The sequence below is a fragment of the Oncorhynchus kisutch genome, linkage group LG20, assembly GCF_002021735.2.
Source record: "Oncorhynchus kisutch isolate 150728-3 linkage group LG20, Okis_V2, whole genome shotgun sequence".
Classification (NCBI taxonomy): domain Eukaryota; kingdom Metazoa; phylum Chordata; class Actinopteri; order Salmoniformes; family Salmonidae; genus Oncorhynchus; species Oncorhynchus kisutch.
Window position 1 is genome coordinate 7,800,161 of NC_034193.2, and position 23,969 is coordinate 7,824,129.

At 43.3% G+C, this 23,969-nt stretch overlaps 1 protein-coding gene across 5 annotated transcripts; it reads left to right on the top strand.

Annotated features, from left to right (window-relative positions):
• The first annotated feature begins 193 nt into the window (after nucleotides 1–193).
• pank1a (pantothenate kinase 1a) lies at nucleotides 194–23,826 on the top strand. 5 transcript variants are annotated; one of them, XM_031799423.1, is made up of 8 exons: nucleotides 202–938; nucleotides 6,714–7,066; nucleotides 7,458–7,711; nucleotides 12,718–12,894; nucleotides 15,569–15,625; nucleotides 16,676–16,799; nucleotides 18,853–18,978; nucleotides 19,176–23,826. In XM_031799423.1, exons 1-8 carry the CDS (start codon nucleotides 680–682, stop codon nucleotides 19,233–19,235), a joined length of 1,410 nt encoding a protein of 469 aa, XP_031655283.1. In that variant the 5' UTR covers nucleotides 202–679; the 3' UTR covers nucleotides 19,236–23,826. The 5 variants fall into 5 exon arrangements, with proteins under 5 accessions (XP_031655284.1, XP_031655283.1, XP_020310092.1 ...); XM_020454504.2 differs by lacking the exon at nucleotides 202–938 and adding an exon at nucleotides 2,341–2,549; XM_020454503.2 differs by lacking the exon at nucleotides 15,569–15,625 and having other exon boundaries at nucleotides 204–938.
• Nucleotides 23,827–23,969: the final 143 nt, after the last annotated feature.

The window sequence follows — 23,969 nt, forward strand, 5'->3', positions numbered from 1 at the left end:
GAGTCAGTTTTGACACATATAGGAAAATGTTCATCACAGCCGGTCATGCCCTCCGCTTGGCTGTGTTTGTGTGTTATAAATCATGTCAACATTACTGTCTAGGTTACTAACAGCACGCATGACCATTGCTTAATGCATACCTATAAATATGGCAGAGCCACGGCTGAACGTTGCCTCCAGAGGGAATCACATTTAATAATCTAACAATAATTAGATTATCCATTGCCTAGGCGACTATTCTACTTTTTAGGCATGTAAACCTAAATGCTTGGTTGTATTTTCTGTATAGGAGCGCATTGCCTGTGTCCCCTGGAGAGGGTAAACGGGTTCGAAGGAGCCATTGTGTGTGACGTAACTAGCTAGCTAACAACCTGGCAGTTCGACTCCGGCGGCGGACTGTAAAGTGCGATAATGACCGACAGTGACCTCGACCAAACCGTGTTTTAGCGGATAGGTCTTCACACTTTTTAAATCAACAGAATAAAAGTTATCGGTACCAAGAGCGGATAAATATTTTCTACCATTTAAGAGCAATTTCATATGAAACACATTTTTTTGTATTGAGCGTGCGCGCAGGGTTGCATTTTATTGCATGAGCTAATGTCAGCTATAGTGATAGCAGCTCGTTTCCTTTAGCTTGGTACCATCTTATATCATATGTAGCTAGTTAGCTGCAACAATGGATAAAGGCAAATCAATTATCGACAAAAAAGGTTCGGGATCGTGTTATGCCAATGGACTGCAAAGAGGGTTTCATTCTCAGGCTAGCAACGGTGGATGCAATGCATTCAATTCAAGTGGAAACTGTAGTGGCGGTACTAGCAACGTTGAACACTTCCATTATCTGCATACCGATGACGTCGAAGCCAATGGGTCCTCCCCTGCGAAAAGATGCAGGTTACGAAGAAGAGTTGAATCACTGAAGAGGAACAGACCACGTAAGTTCCGCCGTCAGTGGGTTTTGCAGGTGTAGATTTTGCATTTAGTAATTTATGGGTTTACTCATCAAATGACACAATATGTTACATTAGGCTACATCAGGGGTTTTCAAACATTTTCCTCGGTGACCCTCCCCTCAAGCTATTCCATTCCATCTATTTGAACTCTTCCACTGCTATCACATTCACACCTGATGCAACTTGTCAACTACTCAGCAAGCACTTGTATAGGTGAGCTAGTTCAGGGCTATAACATTGTGAAACTCCTGGGTATCCCGGGGAGATGTTTGAAAACCACTAGGTTACATGGAGTGGGTATAATTGGTGGAACGTTCCAACAATGTATGTAAAGTAGCCTGATCAATTCACATAGCTGACGAATAGGCACCAACTCACCACGTAGCTTATTCTTAATGTTTGTCCACAGGACACCAGAGTGAAGATAAACATTTTTCGGAATAAACGTGTGGAATGAATAACTTAACCAAATTGCCCACTCCCCGGTATCTTATACTGCCGCTATACAACCTTGATACTTATACAGTTTTTGGAAGAGATTCCTGATGGGACGTTCCACAAATTATACCCACCCGGTTACATGCACGCTGCAGGTAGTGAAATGTAGAGAAGTTGCATAAATCAGCTGGCCATAGCTATGCATGGAAGATAGTGACATCTTGCATAATCATATGGGTTTGCAAGGCAGCCACGGTGTATTGTACAGTATATACTGTAGGCCTATATTTTGTCTATCGCTAGGTGGTTGATGGAATCAAACGGTTTCCATCATCAGCTATAGCCTACATTGCTGGCAGTGTAACCGATGTGAAATGACTAGCTAGTTAGCGGTCACTCGCTCTGAGACCTTGAAGTATTTGTTCCCCTTATTCTGCAAGGGCCGCGGCTTTTGTGGAGCGATGGGTAACGATGTTTCGTGGGTGGCTGGTTCGAGCCCAGGTAGGGGCGAGGAGAGGGACTGTTATATAGCAGCGCAAATTAACCAAGTCAAATTCCGGGTAGGCACTTCTGTGTAACCCATTGTAAATGTGCTTGGCGAATAAAGGCGATTCTGATTCAAGGGACTGCGACCTATCATGACTGCTTTTGTCTGTCAGCAAACCATTCTATTAAGCTTTTTTTTCTCATAATCTTAAGGATAATGTCCTGGATATTAGCTATTGTTAGTTCCAGCTACGTTGTTTTAGAAACTATGTGACTCCTTTTGTTTTTGCAATGGGTGCACCGTGATTGGTGTCTTCTCAGTCAGAAGTTGTGCTGAAATCGCTCCTGATAAGAAGGCTTGGCGTACTTCGGCCAATTAGCGGCCGCCCTCTGTCTCCGCAAGGCTGGGTTAAAGAGCCAGGACACCGCCCCCAAATTTCCAAATTCCCTTTCCCTGGTTTCTAGGATGCTGTTAAAGAAGTTCGAACTTTTAGTCGAAGTCACAGTGCAAAAAAGTTGCGTTTTCTTTGCTGTATTAACTGGGGAATCTTAAATAATTGTAAACACTGATCTTAACTTTCCATGCTTGTATTTCTTTCGGGTATTAATAAGTGTTTTTGCATGCACCTGAGTGCATCACTATGAAGCTGAGAAATGTGAAGAAGCCAGGTAAGTTGTTTGCTATTGTTTACATGACAGTGGAATGTCAGACTCACGAAACTAGAACATTTGACGGGAATCGGGTAAAGTGTTCATTTGTCAGCGTAGATTACACTTGTTGTCACAAATAGGGCACTTCTGAACTGCCATTATTGAACAACAATCTCTGTGACATTGTGAAACAGTCTCTTCGGTGTTGTTGAGCTGAGTTTCTTTCTAGAAAAGACCTAGGGCAAGTTCAGCGGTCCACTGGCTTAACATGCTAGTCGGCATTCCTCTGCTCCATCTCTAATTGTGTTAGACCTGAGAGAGAGAATTGTCTGCTGTGCCCGAGTTGTCGCGCCAGCCTGGTCTCATAGACTAGACGTAACATAGTACATTTAAATCCGGGATACTCAAATGAGTATGATATGTTACCTTTTACATAAGACAAAAGGTTAATTAAGGAAAAAACGAAAGTAGGGGTGGTTGGTCGAAGGGTGCAATTGCGGCACCCAATTCGAGGCATTCCTGCATTTGCAGAAACCCCTCATTATACTTTAATTGCTACATTTTTAAGTTAGGACAGGTGGGAGGCGGGGGTGCTCCAGTAAAGTAGGGGTCATTAATGCACAATCATGTTGAATGCCAGCTGTCAATAAACTCCACAGTAGAATTGTCGGGGGTGACAACGGTAGCTAGCCCTACACTGGTAGACCGTGTCCTTCACACCCGACTGTCGGGTAATGTTTTCCCGCAATTCTTTTAACAGTGATTTAGGATTTTAACCGATTAGTAACTTTGCAACTACTTTTGAGCTACTTTGCAAATACTTAGCATGTTAGCTAACCCTTCCCCTTTAGCCTAACTCTAACCTTAACCCCTAGCCTAGCTAATGTTAGCCTCCTAGCTAACATCAAATTAGAATTTGTAACATATCATGCATTTTGCAAATTCGTAGCATATTAATACATACCATATGAATTGTAACATGTCATACTAATTGGAGTATCTCGGATTTACATTTAATATGTTATGTTTACCCCTGAGTCCAGGTTGGTTGCACGTCCCCCCTCTGTTTTAGAGGAGGTGTTCCCAAACTTCCCAAGCCTTCTAGCATTAGAAAACATCCCGCGTCCCATGTCTATTTCTATGGGCACAAGCACTGTTCATAACACAAACTATTACCACCTGTCTTGTTGGCGGAGAAAAATTTTAGCAGGTTTTCAAGCTTATTTTCTGCAATTCTACACATTTTGTCATAAGGTGCAGAGAACATTTAGCAGTTTTAAAGCTAATTTTGTTACAATTCTATACATTTTGCCATGTCTAATGTGTATTATGGGATATTTGAGTGGATCAAAGATTACAACAAAATCTATGGTCTAAAAAACATAGCTAAAAAACATTAGCTGAAATTGGCTAGTTGATTTTTGGTAAGTTATACATACTCTAAGGTATGCAATGATTGACAAGAGGATTCTACCATTACAACTTTCAAGTGTAAATTGAAAACCAGACTGAGTTCATTAATGGGTGCGCACCACAGTTTGGGAACCACTATTTTAGTGGTACCTCAAAAGTGGATTTCAAGTGGAAGCTCCCATCCACACCAGCAGTTAATGTCCAGTGTATTTGGGTATCAGTATTCCAATAGGTTTTTTGGAAAGAGCCTAATGTTCACAACAAATCCTATATGTTGGTTAATAATTAATTCGGTGTTTCAAATCTCAATGGTGATCTTTGGTGCCATTTGATGGGTCTGACCCTGAGATTTTCCACATGATGATGTTGCAATGCAATTTGAATACAAACTGAGGCTATAGATGAGCATATCCGTAACACAAAATGTACCTGAATGGTGTGATCAATATCAGTGTAATTATAGACATTTCAAATCAGCCCTGATTGCTCTGAAGTGGTGTTAGCCTATTACACAGGATTAATATTGCACATTCAGCTTGGCAATGCCCTCAACATTCTTGCTGAGCTGTGATTTGGATAACCTCAAGTCTAACATTTACCTTTGATTATTTTAGCTATAGGTTATGTACCCAGGGGGGGGGGGGGAGGGAGGGAGGGAGAACAGCCTATTTTGAAAGTGTGGTTATCATTGTTTGCACAGAACGGCTCTCATAAAGAGAGATCCCAGATTAGAGACCAGGTACCATCGGTCAGGTACATTTTCTACCACGAGTTGCAGTTCACAGATGATTAACATGTTTTGTGGACACTGACACAGGTTTCACTGCTATGTGTAGGTCAATTTTACTTATAATTTTTTTAAATGTAACCTTTTATTCACCAGGAAAAGCCCATTGAGAGGCACTGTTTTGAGACCTGTCCAAGAAGGCATTAGCAATCAACACAACAATACACAATACAATCAACACAACAATACGATCCAATGAAGGTTGGGTTCTGGTCTCTTGGTTTATAATGGAAATCAAGAGGAAGGTTGGAGTGTGGTAGACTACACCAGGGTTGAACTCCATACCATTTCAATTCCAGTCAATTAAGAAAGTAAACCAAATTCCAACTCTATTCTCACTCAGCCACTCACACTTACACAAAACTCCTACAGCTGGACAGGGCAGTAGTCTCACTGGTGGGGTGACTTTCATGTGCTCCCTGAAAAATAATGATTCTACTACCCCACCTGCCCCTAGCCCTGCTCCCTCCTAAATAATGATTCTACTACCCCACCTGCCCCTAGCCCTGCTCCCTCCTAAATAATGATTCTACTGCCCCTAGCCCTGATCCCTCCTAAAGAATGATTCTACTACCCCACCTGTCCCTAGCCCTGCTCCCTCATAAATAATGATTCTACTACCCCACCTGCCCTTAGCCCTCATAAATAATGATTCTACTACCCCACCTGCCCCTAGCCCTGCTCCCTCATAAAGATTGATTCCTCTACTCGGAAGGCTGGTTTGCCTCTCATCTAGTAATCCTTCAACCTCAGGAAAGCTTGGAACGGTAGGCCCTGGTCTCATTCAGTCAGTTGTTAGGTCCTTCAACCTAAGGAAAGCTTGGAACGGTAGGCCCTGGTCTCATTCAGTCAGTTGTTAGGGTTAGGTCCTTCAACCTCAGGAAAGGTTGTAGCAGTAGACCATGGTGTCACTATCAGTTGAGGGTTCACTTCCCAGTCTGTTTTCATGGAATCCTATCAGGTATGGTATAACCAGTTCTGGCAGATTGTTATATAATCACTTTATAGAAGTCTTGCGCACTAATAAACTCTGGGAGTCATAATCTCAACGTGGACTTTGCTTCTTGTCAGGCAGTGACTCTCCTAAACCTAGATATGACATCTGATCAGCAAAGAGGCCTCAGTCTATGATGCATCTCAATGAATGTTAGTCCCTGAAATATAAGTGACCCTATAATGCCCCCCCCCCCCCCCCAAAAGAAAAACACCACCACTTCAGGCAAAATAGAAAATATTCATCTTGAAATCAGGTTTCCATGGAAACTTGAGCTCTGTAGCTGTGGAACCTACAGTGGCTGGGTAGGCTACATGTGTTAAAAAAAATAAAAATAAAAATATATATATGAAATAAACCATTTACTCCACCTATCAGCCTGGTCTGCATGCGTAAGCGAACAGATGTACAAATAACCTACTTAAAATGGCACCACCAGCCACTAAAATATCTCTAATAAGATGATGGGACACAATGTAGAGGCAAACTTTTTAAAAATACTGTCGCTGTCTTGCTTTCCAACTAAGTACATGGACAATTGGCGCAAACCTGGGCCTATCTATACCCTAGGGCCTTTGTCACAGTAAAGCAAATAATATTGATGATAGATCTAAGGCTAATCTAGAAGACAGATATTGGACCCATTCCACCACCATGACTGGACTTACCAGGAACAAGGAAATCTTCTCTCTCTCTCTTACGCAGAACTAGTTCACATCAGTCACATGGCCGTCTGACCTGTGCAATAGGCCCGGGTCACAGCTTCCTTGTGAGAGTGACATTGGAAAGGGAAATCCCAAGTGTGTTCCTATGACAACAGTTGTCCTATTATTGCGTGGTATTTTAGCTGACATTTAAATGCAGGCAGATGGGTTACTGGCTGAGGACTGAGTTGGTGCTTTGACTCTTGACAGCACTTCAGTTTGCTGAAACAACGTGGTAATAACACCTTCGATTTGATTATGTATCTCACGCTTTGCGTTGACAGCCTTCCCCTGGTTCGGGATGGACATCGGCGGTACTCTGGTGAAGCTGGTCTACTTCGAGCCTAAGGACATCACGGCGGAGGAGGAACAGGAAGAGGTGGAAAACCTGAAGAGCATCCGCCGCTACCTGACCTCCAACACGGCGTACGGGAAGACGGGCGTCCGAGACGTCCACCTGGAACTGAAGAACCTGACCATGTGCGGCCGGACGGGCAACCTGCATTTCATCCGCTTCCCCACGCAGGCCATGCACCGCTTCATCCAGATGGGCAGCGACAAGAACTTCTCCAGCCTCCACACCACGCTCTGCGCCACGGGCGGAGGGGCCTACAAGTTCGAGAATGACTTCAGAACGGTGAGTGATCGGGAGAATCTCCTTTTGGGCAAAAGACCGTCCTCGAATTCTCTGTTCTCTCTCTACTCCGTGACCCGGAGACCGGTAAGTGGTCAACGAGAGCGTCAATACGTTAGTTTTTTCAATATTTTAAAACAGTGGGTTCTGGACTTTTTGAGCCCTGTGCTTGTACTGTACCAGTGTTGCGAAAACATGGTGTGCTGTCATAAACTTCACTGTGCTTCACTGTGCTTCTCTGTGGCCCCACACCTGCTTTCTTATATAACCAGTCATTAACCCTGACTGCTGTTTGCTTTTATGCACATGCTGAGATTTTACTCTGCATGATTTGCCTCACGCCACTTTCTGTCTTTCTGTCACTCTCCCTACCATATCCCTCCCCCCTCTACAGATGGCTGATTTAGAGCTGTTGAAGCTGGACGAGCTTGATTGTCTGATTCACGGCCTGCTCTATGTGGACTCCGTGAGCTTCAACGGCCACCCTCAGTGTTACTACCTGGAGAACCCGTCAGACACCCAGAACAGCGTGAAGACACCGTGCAGTCTGGCCGACCCGTTCCCTATGCTGCTTGTCAACATTGGATCTGGGGTTAGCATCCTGGCTGTGTACTCCAAAGACGACTACAAACGGGTCACCGGTACCAGGTAAAGAACAGAGCAAAAACTGATTATATTTGACATTTTTAAAAGCCTTGAAGGTCAACATTTTATGGTAGTGTTTAAAATCTGAAATGTTTAGGCTATTATAAGGACAGTACTGTTCACCAGTGCCAATTCGAAATCAGTTTTTTTTCATCAGCAGCGAACTGGGTTTTCCCAGGTGAATGACCCAAATAAATAGTTTCATAGCATTGGCGGGTGTCATTGCACAGAAAGGAACTGTCGTCTTCTTCATAAGAAGAGAGACTCGTCCTACGTTGTCATGTCAACAGAGATTGTAGTTGCATTGTGACTCGCATTGTGACTCACAATGAATAATAGTTAGTCCGCTTTACTGTTATTAGCAAGGCAGGTTGAACAACGTCTACGACAGAATAGGAAGTGCTGTATGTGCACCGTATTCCCTAGACAGTAGGTAGTGTCTGTCTGCTCGTTGCACAAGGACAGTCTATATTTACACCAGTTCAACCTTGGAACCTCTCTAAATAGAACACAGCACTGGGGTGAAACAGAGCTCATGCTGGTGTTTACAGAGCCTACAGAAAATATTCATACCCCTTGACTTATTCCACATGTTGTTGTGTTACAGCCTTACCCATCTACACACAAATACCCCATAATAACAGTGAAAACAAGTTTTTTGATTTAAAAAATAAAATAAAAAATGTAGGCAAATTTATTGAAAATGAAATACAGATTATTCAACACCTCTGAGTCAATACTTTGAGTCGTCTTGGTTGTGTCTGCATCAGCTTTGTGCACATCTGGATTTGGGGTTTTGTCCCAATCGTCTTTGCAGATTTGCACAATTTCTGTTAAATTAGATGGGGAGCGATTGGGGAGCGATGGGGGAGCGATTGGGGAGCGGTGGGGAGTAGTGAACCGTCACAGAGAGGTAGCTTCCAGAACATAGTGAACCGTCAGAGAGGTAGCTTCCAGAACATAGTGAACCGTCACAGAGCGGTAGCTTCCAGAACATAGTGAACCGTCACAGAGAGGTAGCTTCCAGAACATAGTGAACCGTCACAGAGGGGTAGCTTCCAGAACATAGTGAACCGTCACAGAGAGGTAGCTTCCAGAACATAGTGAACCGTCACAGAGGGGTAGCTTCCAGAACATAGTGAACCGTCACAGAGGGGTAGCTTCCAGAACATAGTGAACCGTCACAGAGGGGTAGCTTCCAGAACATAGTGAACCGTCACAGAGAGGTAGCTTCCAGAACATAGTGAACCGTCAGAGAGGTAGCTTCCAGAACATAGTGAACCGTCACAGAGAGGTAGCTTCCAGAACATAGTGAACCGTCACAGAGGGGTAGCTTCCAGAACATAGTGAACCGTCACAGAGAGGTAGCTTCCAGAACATAGTGAACCGTCACAGAGGGGTAGCTTCCAGAACATAGTGAACCGTCAGAGAGGTAGCTTCCAGAACATAGTGAACCGTCACAGAGAGGTAGCTTCCAGAACATAGTGAACCGTCACAGAGAGGTAGCTTCCAGAACATAGTGAACCGTCAGAGAGGTAGCTTCCAGAACATAGTGAACCGTCACAGAGGGGTAGCTTCCAGAACATAGTGAACCGTCACAGAGAGGTAGCTTCCAGAACATAGTGAACCGTCAGAGGGGTAGCTTCCAGAACATAGTGAACCGTCAGAGGGGTAGCTTCCAGAACATAGTGAACCGTCACAGGGGTAGCTTCCAGAACATAGTGAACCGTCACAGAGAGGTAGCTTCCAGAACATAGTGAACCGTCACAGAGAGGTAGCTTCCAGAACATAGTGAACCGTCACAGAGAGGTAGCTTCCAGAACATAGTGAACCGTCAGAGAGGTAGCTTCCAGAACATAGTGAACCGTCAGAGAGGTAGCTTCCAGAACATAGTGAACCGTCAGAGAGGTAGCTTCCAGAACATAGTGAACCGTCAGAGAGGTAGCTTCCAGAACATAGTGAACCGTCAGAGAGGTAGCTTCCAGAACATAGTGAACCGTCAGAGAGGTAGCTTCCAGAACATAGTGAACCAGAGGTAGCTTCCAGAACATAGTGAACCAGAGGTAGCTTCCAGAACATAGTGAACCAGAGGTAGCTTCCAGAACATAGTGAACCAGAGGTAGCTTCCAGAACATAGTGAACCAGAGGTAGCTTCCAGAACATAGTGAACCAGAGGTAGCTTCCAGAACATAGTGAACCAGAGGTAGCTTCCAGAACATAGTGAACCAGAGGTAGCTTCCAGAACATAGTGAACCAGAGGTAGCGTCCAGAATATAGTGAACCGTCACAGAGATAGCTTTGAGTTGCTCTGGAGGTCCAACTATCAGTGGAGAGAGCTAGAAAGGGTGTCTGTGTCAATTCCTTGTCAATGTCTCTCTATGATGTTTCATAAGAGTTTGGGAATTACTTTGCTGCTGAAATGTGTGCGGGAGGGGACATTGTAACCCGGTTCACATTTTTTTTTCATCAGGTGACGAAATCCCGAGTCAGTAACCACCGAACAGGGCTGCAAATCTGCTATGAATACTCCCATTGCTTTCGATTATTTCTTTATGTTTTTCTGAATTTGTCGTAAATTGTTGGACGGCAGCAGGGAGAGATTGTTGTGTTTTCGCTAACGAGTGAATCTCGCCTGGCTCCATCTGCAAGGGATACGTCCGGGTGATGGCCACGTAAATCACATGTTAAAAGTGTTTCCACTCGAGTAGCCGACAGTGGCAAAGCAACGCTTGCAGACTGTACTTTGTTTGCTTACGGTCTTCGTACCCTCGTCGTCTTATTTAGAACGCTGAACCCAAAATGTTCCCACACAGTGGATTTGAAAGACGCCGGTGACTCTTCAAATGCGCTTCTCTCTGTCTCACTAGCGCGAGAGGTAGCTAGCGCGAGAAAATATTTGTTTTTAGTTTATTCATGGGGCCCCTTTAGGGAGGTTTCCTCGTGAGATGTCATTGCAAATCGTCCATTGGTTGTTTAAGGGGGAAGGGGTTGCTGTCACTGTGGTTACCACATTTTGAGACATTGCTGTGGAGTAAAGTTTGTCAGAACTCAGGAGACTCTTAACGGTCTGGGGCTCCAAGCAGTTGCCTGTTCGCAAGCTGCGCGTCTGGTTCTGTGGATCTGAATATACAACGTGCGTGTAGTCTGCAGCGCAATAAGCAAGTTTAGGAAAATGACAGGCATATCGTAATTCCGTGGTTCACGTATGCGTATTGAACCGTAGGGGGCGTACCGACCGGTTCGACAACATACTGTCTACCGTTGCATCTCTAGTCTTGATACACCATCCAACGTGTAATGAATAACTTCACCATACTCAAATGAATATTCAATGTCTCCTTTTTTTATTTGATGTTTTACCCATCTACCAATAGGTGCCTTTCGTTGCTAGACATTGGAAAACCTCCCTGGTCTTTGTGGTTGAATCTGTTTGAAATTCCCTGCTCAACTGAGGGACCTTACAGATAATTGTGGGGTACAGAGATGAGGTAGTCATTAAAAAATCATGTTAACCACTATTCATGCACAGTGTCCATGCAACTAATTATGTGACTTGTTAAGTACATTTTTACTCCTGAACTTATTAAGGCTTTCCGTAACTTTAGGGGTTGAATACTTATTGACTCAAGACATTTCAGCTTTTCATTTGTAGAGACTTCCACTTGGACATTATGGGGTATTGTGATGTCATTATGGGGTATTGTGATGTCATTATGGGGTATTGTGATGTCATTATGGGGTATTGTGTGTAGGCCAGTGATGACACATTCTCAATTTAATCCATTTTAAATTCCGGCTGTAACACAACAAAATGTGGAAAATATTTTCTGAATGCACTGTAGCTCTTTCAAAGAAGGATAACTTGGCTGTATTGGTAAAAGTGTTTGGGTAACCAAGGAGAGCCGACCCAGGTCATTGTGACCGTTCCTGGTGGCCTTGTGACCGTTCCTGGTGGCCTTGTGACTGTTCCCCATGGCCTTGTGACTGTTCCCCATGGCCTTGTGACCGTTCCCCATGGCCTTGTGACCGTTCCCCATGGCCTTGTGACCGTTCCCCATGGCCTTGTGACCGTTCCCCGTGGCCTTGTGACCGTTCCCGGTGGCCTTGTGACCGTTCCCGGTGGCCTTGTGACCGTTCCCCATGGCCTTGGGGTCAGCTTACAGTTCCTGTTCTACCTACCCCCACTAACTCTCCCTGTCCCAGGCTGAAAAGAGGCTCCTTTTTAGGCCTCTGCTGTAAATTTAATTTAGGACCCCTTTCAATGACCCTTCCTCAGCATAAGGGATGAAACCCTGACTTTTAAGCACGCATGGGTGTAACTACAAAATGTCACACATTTCCCATTGATGTCAATGCATTCAAGTATAATTCAAGTATAATGTGCATGTCTCAGGTTAGGTTTCAACCCTGAGTGGAAAAATAAGATACTTCCTGGTCCTTACGCTTTTGCTGGAGACTCTTTTCCATAGAGTAAGAAATCAGAAAACTTCATTTAATACGATCTCTATGGTCCATTCAGTTTCCTTGAAGCTGCATCTCTCCGCCTTAACTCTGTTTCAACCATCCCATTCTCTGTGTCCTCCTCTCTGTCTTGGTGGGGATATGTTCCTGGGCCTGATCCCTTCTCTGTGTCCTCCTCTCTGTCTTGGTGGGGGTACGTTCCTGGGCCTGATTCCTCCTCTCTGTCTTGGTGGGGGGTACGTTCCTGGGCCTGATCCCTCCTCTCTGTCTTGGTGGGCGTACGTTCCTGGGCCTGATCCCTTCATCTGTGTCCTCCTCTCAGTCTTGGTGGGGGTATGTTCCTGGGCCCAATTCCTCCTCTGTCTTGGTGGAGGTACTTTCCTTGGCCTGATCCCTCCTCTCTGTCTTGGTGGGGGTACGTTCCTGGGCCTGATCCCTCCTCTCTGTCTTGGTGGGGGTACGTTCCTGGGACTGATCCCTTCCTCTGTGTCCTCCTCTCTGTCTTGGTGTTCCTGGGCCTGATCCCATTCTCTGTGTCCTCCTCTCAGTCTTGGTGGGGGTACGTTCCTGGGCCTGTGCTGCTTGCTGACGGGGTGTGAGACGTTTGAAGAGGCGCTGGATATGGCTAGCAGAGGGGACAGCAGCAATGTGGACAAGCTGGTGAAGGATATCTACGGAGGAGACTACGAGCGTTTCAGCCTCCAAGGATCTGCTGTGGCCTCCAGGTGAGCAAAGGACACTCAGTACTGGGACATTATACTGGATATACCATGATAATATATATACCATTCTATCTACCATGATGATAATAATACACTGAGTGTGCAAAACATTAAGAACACCTGCTCTTTCCATTTTTTAATTTTATTTAACCTTTATTTAACCAGGCAAGTCAGTTAAGAACAAATTCTTATTTTCAATGACGGCCTAGGAACAGTGGGTTAACTGGCTGTTCAGGGGCAGAACGACAGATTTGTACCTTGTCAGTATGTGGTATGTATGGTAGTAGGTGGTATGTATGGTAGAGTGGTGGTATGTATGGTAGTATGTGGTATGTATGGTGGTATGTATGGTAGAGTGGTGGTATGTATGGTAGCGGTGGTATGTATGGTAGAGTGGTGGTATGTATGGTAGTAGGTGGTATGTATGTATGGTTGTAGGTGGTGGTATGTATGGTAGCGGTGGTATGTGTGGTGGTATGTATGGTAGTAGGTGGTATGGTAGTAGGTGGTATGTGTGGTATGTATGGAGCGGTGGTATGTATGGTAGTAGGTGGTATGTATGTATGGTAGTAGGTGGTATGTATGGTAGTAGGTGGTATGTATGGTAGTGGTATGGTAGTAGGTGGTATGTATGGTAGCGGTGGTATGTATGGTAGTGGTATGGTAGTAGGTGGTATGTATGGTAGTGGTATGGTAGTAGGTGGTATGTATGGTAGTGGTATGGTAGTAGGTGGTATGTATGGTAGTGGTATGGTAGTAGGTGGTATGTATGGTAGTGGTATGGTAGTAGGTGGTATGTATGGTAGTAGGTGCCAGTCGCACTGGTTCGTGTCAAGAGCAGTAAAGCTGCTGGGTTTTTCATGTTCATCAGTTTCCTGTGTATCAAGAATGGTCCACCACCCAAAGGACATCCAGCCAACTTGACACAACTGTGGGAAGCATTGGAGTCCACAATGGCCAGAATCCCTTTGGAACTTAGAGTCCATGTCCTGACAAATTGAGGCTGTTCTGAGGGCAAAAGGGAGAGGTGCAACTCCATATTAGGAAGGTGTTACTAATGTTTTTTACACTCCGTGAATGATGAGCTATATCTACCACTTAATATACACTTGGTGGCCAGTTTATTAGGTACACCCATCTAGTACCGGGTTGTACCCTCCTGTAGCCATGAAAGGCTACAGCTGGTCTGAAACAATGTTCAGAAACTCTATGGTGTTCAAACGTTGCTCAATTGATATCAAGGGACCTAACTTGTGCCAGGAAAACATTCCCCACACCATTACACCAACACTACCAGCCTGTACCGTTGACACCAGTCAGGCTGGGTCCATGGACTCAACGCTGCTTACGCCAAATCCTGACTCTGTCATCAGCATGACGCAACAGGAACCGGGATTCAGTGGACCAGGCGACTTGTTTTTCCTCTCCTCAGTTGTCCAGTGTTGGTGATCACGTGCCCACTGGAGCCTCTTCTTCTTGTTTTTAGCTGATAGGAGTGGAACCTGGTCATCTGCTGTAATAGCCCATCTGTGACAAGTTGTGCGTTCCGAAATGCCGTTTTTTTTTCACACCACTGTTGTACTTCGCTGTTGTTTTCCTGTTTGTTTGTGGCCCGCCTGTTAGCTTGCATGATTCTTGCCATTCTTCTCATCAACGAGCTGTTTTCGCTCACAGGATTGCCGCTGACTGGATGTTTTTTTTGTGTTTGTCGCATCATTCTCAGGAAACCCTAGACGCTGTCGTGCGTGAAAATCCCAGGATGCCGTCCGTTTCTGAGATACTGAAACCGTCACGTGACGATCATACCACGCTCAAAGTTGCTTAGGTCACTCGTGTTCCCCACTCTAACATTCAGTGTAACAGTAACTGAATGCCTCGATGCCTGACTGCCTGCTTTATATAGCAAGCCACGTGACTCACTGTCTGTAGGAGTGACCCATTTCCATGAACGGGGTGGCAGGCAGACCTGCACACACACACACACATATATATATATATATATATATATATATATATATATATATATATATATATATATATATATATATCACACACACAAAGCAGGCAGACCTGCACACACATATACATACACACACACACACACACACACAAAGCAGGCAGACCGGCATGAAGTCATTCAGTTATGTTAGGTCCATTGATACCATTTGTGGCATGTTTCTATGCCCTGAAGATTTGTCTGTTCTGGAGGCAAAGGGGGTCTGACCCGGTACTAGCCCCTGAGTGTGTATACCATTTATATCTACTATGATAATATATGTTGGGGTTAATTCCATTTTAAATTCCAGTAAATTTGGGTAATACACTGAAATTCCACTTCTCTTCAATGTGGAAAATGTGGTATTGGAATTTGGTTTACTTTCTGAATTTAAATGGGATTTATGTGTAATTGACCCCTAACTCTGATTTACCATTATATCATCATTATGATGAACGTTTATGATTATGATGAATATCTACCATGATAAACCGGCCGGCCACGCCTTCATATTTATGTGGAATTATGTAGGCTTTTAATCGTAAGAGGATGGCACATGAAACACACTTTGTAATATAATTTTCAAGAGCTCATTCTGAAAATATGCCATACTGAGATTGTTTTTTTTAGAAAAATATATATATATATACTTATTTGGGTATTTAAATTCTTGTTTCTTAGAAATGCAGGGGTATTTTCTAATGAAGCACTGACACCGAAGAGCTCTGAGGAAGAAAGGTGCTGCTACTCAGTCGCAATAGTAATTCTGCAACTAATCCTGGATTAATTCTTAATTCTTGGTAATAATTCAGTATGTGACAAATCTCCATGTAATTAATTACCAATGGTTACCCAGTATTAAGTGGGTTTATTATGGTAGTTAATGAACTGTAAAGCAGGTACACAGATATAAGACTCAGTGTACAGGTAACTGTCAAAATAATGGACGCACTTGAGTAAATGAGGGATCGGGGAAAGCAGGTGCTTCCACACAGGTGTGATACCTGAGTTAAACCATTTACATCCTATCATGCTTAGGGTCACGTGTAAAAATGCTGGGCTGCCCATTATTTTTGCCTACCATGGTCATGCCCTCATAGGATGACAATCCACAGTGGTCACTGAATGGTTTGTTGAGCATGAAAAAAACGATGTAAACCATATTCCACGGCCAGTCTCGGTCGCCACATCTCAACCCTTCTGGAGCGGCGTCTGAGACAGCCATCCACCACCGTCAATAAAACACCAAACTATGGCATTTCTGGTGGAAGAATGGTGTTGCATCCCTCCAATAGAGTTTCAGACACTTGTAGAATCTATGCCAAGGTGCTTGGAAGAGGTTCTGGCCATGGTGGCCCAACACCCTATTCAGACACTTTACGTTGGTGTTTCCTTTTATTTAGGCAGTTACCTGTAGGTGCAGTAACACAACAGTGTCCTTGTCCCAGAAGTGATCTTTATCACTCGCCTCGGCCTTATGGTCGATTTGTTCAATTCCCTTCAATTTTTAACACAACAATCTGATTTGGTATTAGGGTTGCAAAATTCCTGGAACTTCCAATAAATTCCCTGGTTTTCCAGAAATCCTGGTCAGAGGATTCTAGATTTGCTGCTTATTCTGCTTATTCCCTCTTGATTATGGGAATCTTGTGAAACCCTAATTGGTATTGTTTAAATTAAATGAATATTTGTCGATTTTTCATGTAAGCACCTTTTTTTTTTTTTCAGATAAGAGTCTCCTTTTTGATTCTTCTGTTTTTCTGTTCTGGGGTGATCTTTAACATGCAGCTTTGGCCACATGATGAGCAAAGAGAAACGAGACTCCATTAGCAAAGAGGACCTGGCCCGGGCTATGCTGGTTACCATCACCAATAACATAGGCTCCATCGCACGCATGTGTGCCGTCAACGAGGTGACCACACGCACACATTCTCCATACAGTTTGCATAATTACATATTAACATTCATTTACACTAAATATACAAAAGTATGTGGACACCCCTTCAAATTAGTGGATATGGCTATTTCAGCCACACCCGTTGTTGACAGGTGTATAAAATTGACCACACCGCCATGCAATCTCCATAGACAAACTTTATCAGTCGAATGGCCTTACTGAAGCTCAGTGACTTTCAACCTGGCACTGTCATAGGATGCCACCTTTCCAACAAGTCAGTTTGTCAAATTTCTGCCCTGCTAGAGCTGCCCCGGTCAACTGTAAGTGCTGTTATTGATGAAGTGGAAATGTCTAAGAGCAACAACGGCTCAGCCCTGAAGTAGTAGGCCACACAAGCTCACAGAACAGGACCGCTGAGTGCTGAAGCATGTGAAAATCGTCTGTCCTCGGTTGCAACGCTCATTACCGAGTTCCAAACTGCCTCTGGAAGCAACGTCAGTACGATAACTGTTCATCGGGAGCTTCATAAAATGGGTTTCCATGGCTGAGCAGCCGCACACAAGCCTAAGATCACCATGCGCAATACCAAGCGTTGGCTGCTGTGGTGTAAAGCTCGCCACCATCGGTCTCTGGAGGAGTGGACACCGGTTCTCTGGAGTGATGAATCATGCTTCATCTGACAGTCAGATGAACAAAACTGGGTTTGGCGGATGCAAGGAGAATGCTACCTGTCCTAAGGCATAGGCCAACTGTAAAGTTTAGTGGAGGAGGAATAATGGTCTGGGGCTGTTTTTCATGGTTCGGGCCCCTTAGTTCCAGTGAAGGGAAATCTTAACGCTACATCATACAATGACATTCTAGATGATTCTCTGTTTCCAACTTTGTGGCAACAGTTTGGGGAAAGCCTTTTCCTGTTTCAGCATGACACTGTCCCCGTGCACAAAGCGAGGTCCATACAGAAAGGGTTTGTCAAGAAACCTTTGGGATGAATTGGGAATGCTGACTGCGAGCCAGGCCTCATCGCCAAACATCGCTGCCCAACCTCACTAATGTTCTTGTGGCTGAATAGAAGCAAGTCCCCGCAGCAATGTTCCAACATCTAGTGGAAAGCCTTCCCAGAGGAGTGGAGACTGTTATAGCAGCAATGAGGGGAGGACCAACAACATATTAATGCCCATGATTTTGGAATGAGATGTTGGACGAGCAGGTGTCCACATACTTTTGGTCATGTAGTGTATGTTTTCACGAGAAGTAGTTGTCTAAAGGGCTTTATTTGAATTTCCATGTTTAGTCAATTAGCAGACACTCTTAACCCAGAGCAACTTAAAAGTTAATCTTGTGCATTAATCTTAAAGTAGCTAGGTGAGACGACCACATGTGTGTGTGTGTGTGTGTGTGTGTGTGTGTGTGTGTGTATATATATATACACACACACACATATTTGGGTGGTGTTCTGTATGCCCTCGGCTTCTTCAGTGTTGCCAAGCAGCATTGTATAGAGCTATCAAAGAGCACAGATCTTCAGCAAAAGCCACCAACTGGCCCCATAGACCTTTCCCCAAAGCATGAACTACAGAATAGAATACTTCATTGCCAAACAACAATGGTTGATAGGAACTTGTTTTTAGCGTCACTGATAGGACAATCAGTACATGGCAGCTTAGTTCAACAGGGACACAGCCGTAGATATAATGTATGTAGCATTTCAAGGTCCAACTGACTTCTCAGCTCTGGCGTTTTTTTTTGTAAATTGATTCACATTGAGTACAGGGCCGATGACATACAACAGACTCCTGTCTTTTAGCTCCACCTTGTGGTCATAATGAGTATTTTCCTTGCCATGTTGCCATGTGTATGTACTTCTCTGTGTGTTTTTGTAATATCAGTTTGTCAAAATAACTTGAATCATCTCTAAGAAAACACGTTACAATGTTGACCGTTCCTGTTGTGATTCAGAACTGTTAATCTGTGTTTTTGCAGGATTATTGTTTTTTATAAATGGGCTTCTTAGTGGAAAACAAATTTTAATTGGATACGTGAACTATTTTACTACCATGATCTCTTTCAGAAAATCGAGAGAGTTGTGTTTGTTGGGAATTTCTTACGGATCAACACCGTGTCTACTAAGCTGCTGGCCTACGCCATGGACTTCTGGTCCAAGGGACAACTGAAGGCTCTGTTCCTAGAACACGAGGTACAACGCTTTGATTTGAGTTGGACTTAAGACATTCTGTCAGACTGGATGTAAACAAAAGCTGTCAACTCTACTCCAATAGCGCCCAGATTCCATAATCAATTTCCTTGATTCCATTAATGACCATTGTAATAGTACTCGTACTGTATTTTGAGTATTCGTAATAATACTATATTTACCACGTATGTTTTCTGTAGGGCTATTTTGGAGCGGTTGGGGCATTACTGGAGCTGTTAAAGTCGTCCGAGGAGCCATGAAGACATGCCCATGTCGTCTGTATAGAAGCTGCTGAAAGGTTTTCACGGAAGCAACCACAAGAAACTAGGAAAAACTGGGAACAGCCATTTAATAATTGAACTGTAAATATCCTTTCACTACCTCCCCTAAAATCCCCTCAAATCGAGGTTTTAATATAGCTAATGTAATGTCCCATGTCATGAACCCTGGGTGGCAGGTAAATGCTAAGGATCACAGAAACGGTGTTCGTTTTTGGCACTGTGTGTAAATACCTATTTGTGTAGTAGTTCTAGGGTGCACTAAAGCCAAAACCTGCTGAGATTGGACTTGTGTTGACAGTCCAGTTATGTCTGAGGTATAGAGGAAAATTGGCGTATGTGGGGGGGGGGACCAAGATGCTGTTTCATCGTCATGGACTGGCCCTTTAATTCAGTGTGTCACACCAAGGGTCCACTCTCCGTTCACCTGTGGCACACCCATCATCATAGCTTTATTATCAGAGCATGGTTAACAGCGATGGGGATGTTTAAAAAAAATAATAATAATAACATTGGTTCAGCAACCTCCTCAAACTCTCTTTTTAGTGATGGAGTTCGGTGATCTGCTAGTATGTCAGTCACTTTTGAAAGATGTGCCATGATCTTGGTACGTTGGTGGTTTTTCGAAGATGCTGCACTACAGAGATGAATTATGAGTCTGCCTTTCCTCACTAAGAAAGTGCCTCATCCTCTCCTATACCTGGCCCATGCCTATACCTGGCCCATGATGACACCCACTCTACAGACAGTCTGTAGAATTGCCTTGTGTTTGAATTGCCTAGTAAGGACTTTTTGGTGTTTGTATCTATTGTAGTTGTAAGAAAGGTACATAACTACTGCCAGCAGTTAGTCTATATAGGGATTTAAGAGATTTGTCTTCCTGTGTCTGTGGGAGTTCCTCACCCAGTGCAAAGGCTCCATTACCTGCAGTTTGGACGGGAAGTCTCTCATTTGACCCCCAAAGTAATTCTCATAGCTGCTATTAGTTTTCTTGTTCTAGTCATCAGTTAAAACTATTCAATGTGCGTGTAACTAAAAGATTGAAGGACCACCACAAGACATGTATTATCGGTTGGTCTAGGTATTTCAAACGGCAGCATTAACAGTGTTGGCCGGCGTAGGCCGTCATTGTAAATAAGAATTTGTTCTTAACTGACTTGCCAAGTTAAATAAAGGTTAAATAAAAATTTACTGAGCGCCAAGTATTCAAAAGAAACATATAAATGTATTTCAACCATCAACTTCTTCTAAATTGCTTTGTTAGATTAATACTGCTGCATCCAATGTCTCAACCTTTGGCATTATGACGTCACACAATGTTCTGTTCTGTCGTTCCTTTTCGTTCCTTCGCTCCATGTTGGTTAGTGGCTTCATCTTGTCAGGTGCCACTCTGTTGTTAAACCGGGTAGCAGTTCACTTACTGGCTACTCTGTGCCATCCTCTTCTCAACTCAACCCTATGTGTTGCCTTTGTTGTTTTTAGTGGAAATAAACTGAACAAAAATATATAAAACGCAACATCCAGGCTGAATCACAATTGGCCCAGCGTTTTCCGGGTTTGGCCAGTGTAGGCCGTCATTGTATGTAAGAATTTGTCCTTAACTGACTTGCCTAGTTAAATAAAGGTTCAATAATATATATATATATATATATATAATAATAATTAGAGTTGCGCTAATTTCATTTATTTCATGAGCTGAAATAAAAGATCCTAGAAATTTTCTGTACGCACAAAAGGATTATATCTCTCAAATTTTGTGAACAAATTTGTTTACATCCCTGTTCGTGAGCATTTCTCCTTTTGCCAAGCGAATCCATCCACCTGACAGATGTGGCATATCAAAAAGCTGATCAAACACCATGATCATTACACAGGTACACCTTGTGCTGGGCACAATAAACCACCACTCTAAAATGTGCAGTTTTGTCGCACAACACAATGCCACAGATGTCTCAAATTTTGAGGGAGTTTGCAATTGGTATGCTGACTGTAAGACTGTCCACCAGAGCGGTTTCCAGATAATTGAATGTTAATTTCTCTACCATAAGCCGCCTCCAACGTCGTTGTAGAGAATTTGGCCTCTCAACCCAAGACCACATGTATGACGTAGTGTGGGCAATGAGTTTGCTGATGTCAATGTTGTGAACGGAGTGCCCCATAGTGGCGGTGGGGTTATGGTATGGGCAGGCATAAGCTACAGACAACGAATACATTTTCATTTTTATCAATGAAAATTTGAATGCACAGAGATACAGTGACGAGATCCTGAAGCTCATTGTCGTGCCATTCATCCGCCGCCATCACGTCATGTTTCAGCATAATGCACTGTCCAATGTCGCAAGGATCTGTACACAATTCCTGGAAGCTGAAAATGTCCCAGTTCTTCCATGGCCTGCATACTCACCAGACATGTCACCCATTGATCATGTTTGGGATGCCCTGGATCGACGTGTATGACATCGTGTTCCAGTTCCCGGCAATATCCAACAACTTTTCACAACATTCGGTCATCACACCAGGTTTTCTGATCCATGCCCCTACTTTTTTTTATTGTAAAGACCCAACAGATTCAAATCCCTATTCCCAGTCATTGCGAAATTCATAGATTAGGGCCTAATGATTTTATTTCAATTGACTGATTTTCCTTATATGAACTGTCGCTCAGTAAAGTAGTAAAAATTTGTTTGCGTTTTATATCTTTGTTCAGTGTACATGTGTGTGCCATACATTTTCTTCTTGTTGGTGTTTTCATATAAAGTGCTTACGCATCAGTGTGGTTGTTTGTGAAGGCTCCAGTTAGGCCTATTGTAAAATCAGAGCGCCACTGCAGCCAGCTGCCACATGGCGTTCAGCCAGGTCAGTACATTTCATTCATCAGCATGGGTATTCTCACTTTTTTATTTTTATTTTTTTCACACAAAAATCACAACAATCCTTTTTTTTGTTTTTTGAGATTCTTTTTTTAAACATTTGATTTTTGTGGTTGTATGTATTTGTTGTTCTATAGCCAGTCTGCTCTGAGAGTTATTCCAACTACGCCATGTTCCCAAACTTTGCATGTGTGTTCTTATGATTGGATTAGACCTTACATTAATTAGCCCCTGGTACTAGTCTGGATCAATGGCTAAACCTTGGATTACCATTTCGTTATTTATTACCCCCAATAACTTTTAAAAATACATTTGAAAAGCATTTCCCAATTGTACATGTGTGTATCACAACTACTGATAAGATGAAATGATGAAACTCCTCAAGTCTATAAACCAAGGGTGTCAAACTCATTCCACTGAGGGCCTAGTGTCTTCTGGTTTTTCCTTTTAAACTAAGACCTAGACAACCCAGGTGAGGGGAGTTCATTACTAATTAGTGACCTTAATTCATCAATCAAATACGAGGGAGGAGGGGAAAACCCCGCAGACGCTCGGCCTGCCGTGGAATGAGTTTGACACGTGCTCTAAACAATGTCCTGGAAAGATGTTAATAACTGAAGTCCCTGTGCTGTGAGAAGGCAGTATTAGGAAATGACGTTTCTCTTTGCTTCCAAAGCTCTAATTTCCTGGCCAGTGAAATTGTTGAGTCTAGTTTAAATCTAAAGTATTTTTCCTTTTTCAGTGGTCCATATGTTATATCCACGTATTCGTCACAGACCACCTACAAGTCTAGCATTGAAGCATTGTGACGACCCTTCAAGTCAGAGTTTTAGTATGTAGCTCCTCTTCCTCAGTGTTTACACACTGTGTTTGCGTGTCATGAATTTGAGCCATCAAAACTGTGTTCCGTAAGACCTCTGTTTGTACAGTATTGTGTACAGAGATATTGCTTGCCACAGCACAAGGACAGCAATTACTTCATGTACCCACTTTAAGCCCATACTAAAGCACTATTGAGTGATTGGTATTAAAGCAGAAGTCTTCGTTTTCCCTTACCCTCTCATTACAGTGTTAATGAACAGGAGTCTAAATCTCTGATAACAGAGAACATGCTATGCAGTAGTTTCAGTGTTGATCTCTTCGGGAATAATGTCCTAGCAATGCTGCAAACTCATGCCAATAACCCAAAATGAGTAAGTGGTTGTTTAAAAGCTGGTTTGTATTGTTAAGAATTATGCAACATCTGCTCTGAGAATCCGTTTTTTTATTTTTTTTTATCTTGAGTGAGATTCTTCCGCTCGAGTCCTGCTGAATTTGACATAAAACAAAACTTTTATTCTGGAAGGTTTTTAGAGGATGGACCTTCTATCATCGATCTGAATGTACACGGAGACCTATAAATATATCCACCAGCAATCTCTGCTAATGAAATGTCTAACCTGATGGTTATTTACGGTGTGTAAGGCTGCGTTTTATACAGGCATCCCAATTCTGATCTTTTGCCCAATTATTGGCAAAAGAGCTGATCTGATTGGTCAAAAGACCAATTTAGTGGAAAATGATCAGAATTGGCTGCCTGTGTAAATGCAGGCTTAGTGCTTAAGAAAAATTGCAAGAAAAGGAACACAGAATATTCTGTGTGCGATGTGTGCGTACTGAAATTGACATTTTGTTTCTGAAAGGAATAAAATTGTACAGCTATAGAGATGTGTCAATTGGTGATTATTGATGCTGTTAGGGGGAGGGGGGGGTGTTGTGATTCCTGAGGATGTCAAGGAGAGGGGGGTTTTGTGATTCTTGATGCTGTCAGGAAGAAGGGGGTTTTGTGATTCTTGATGCTGTCAGG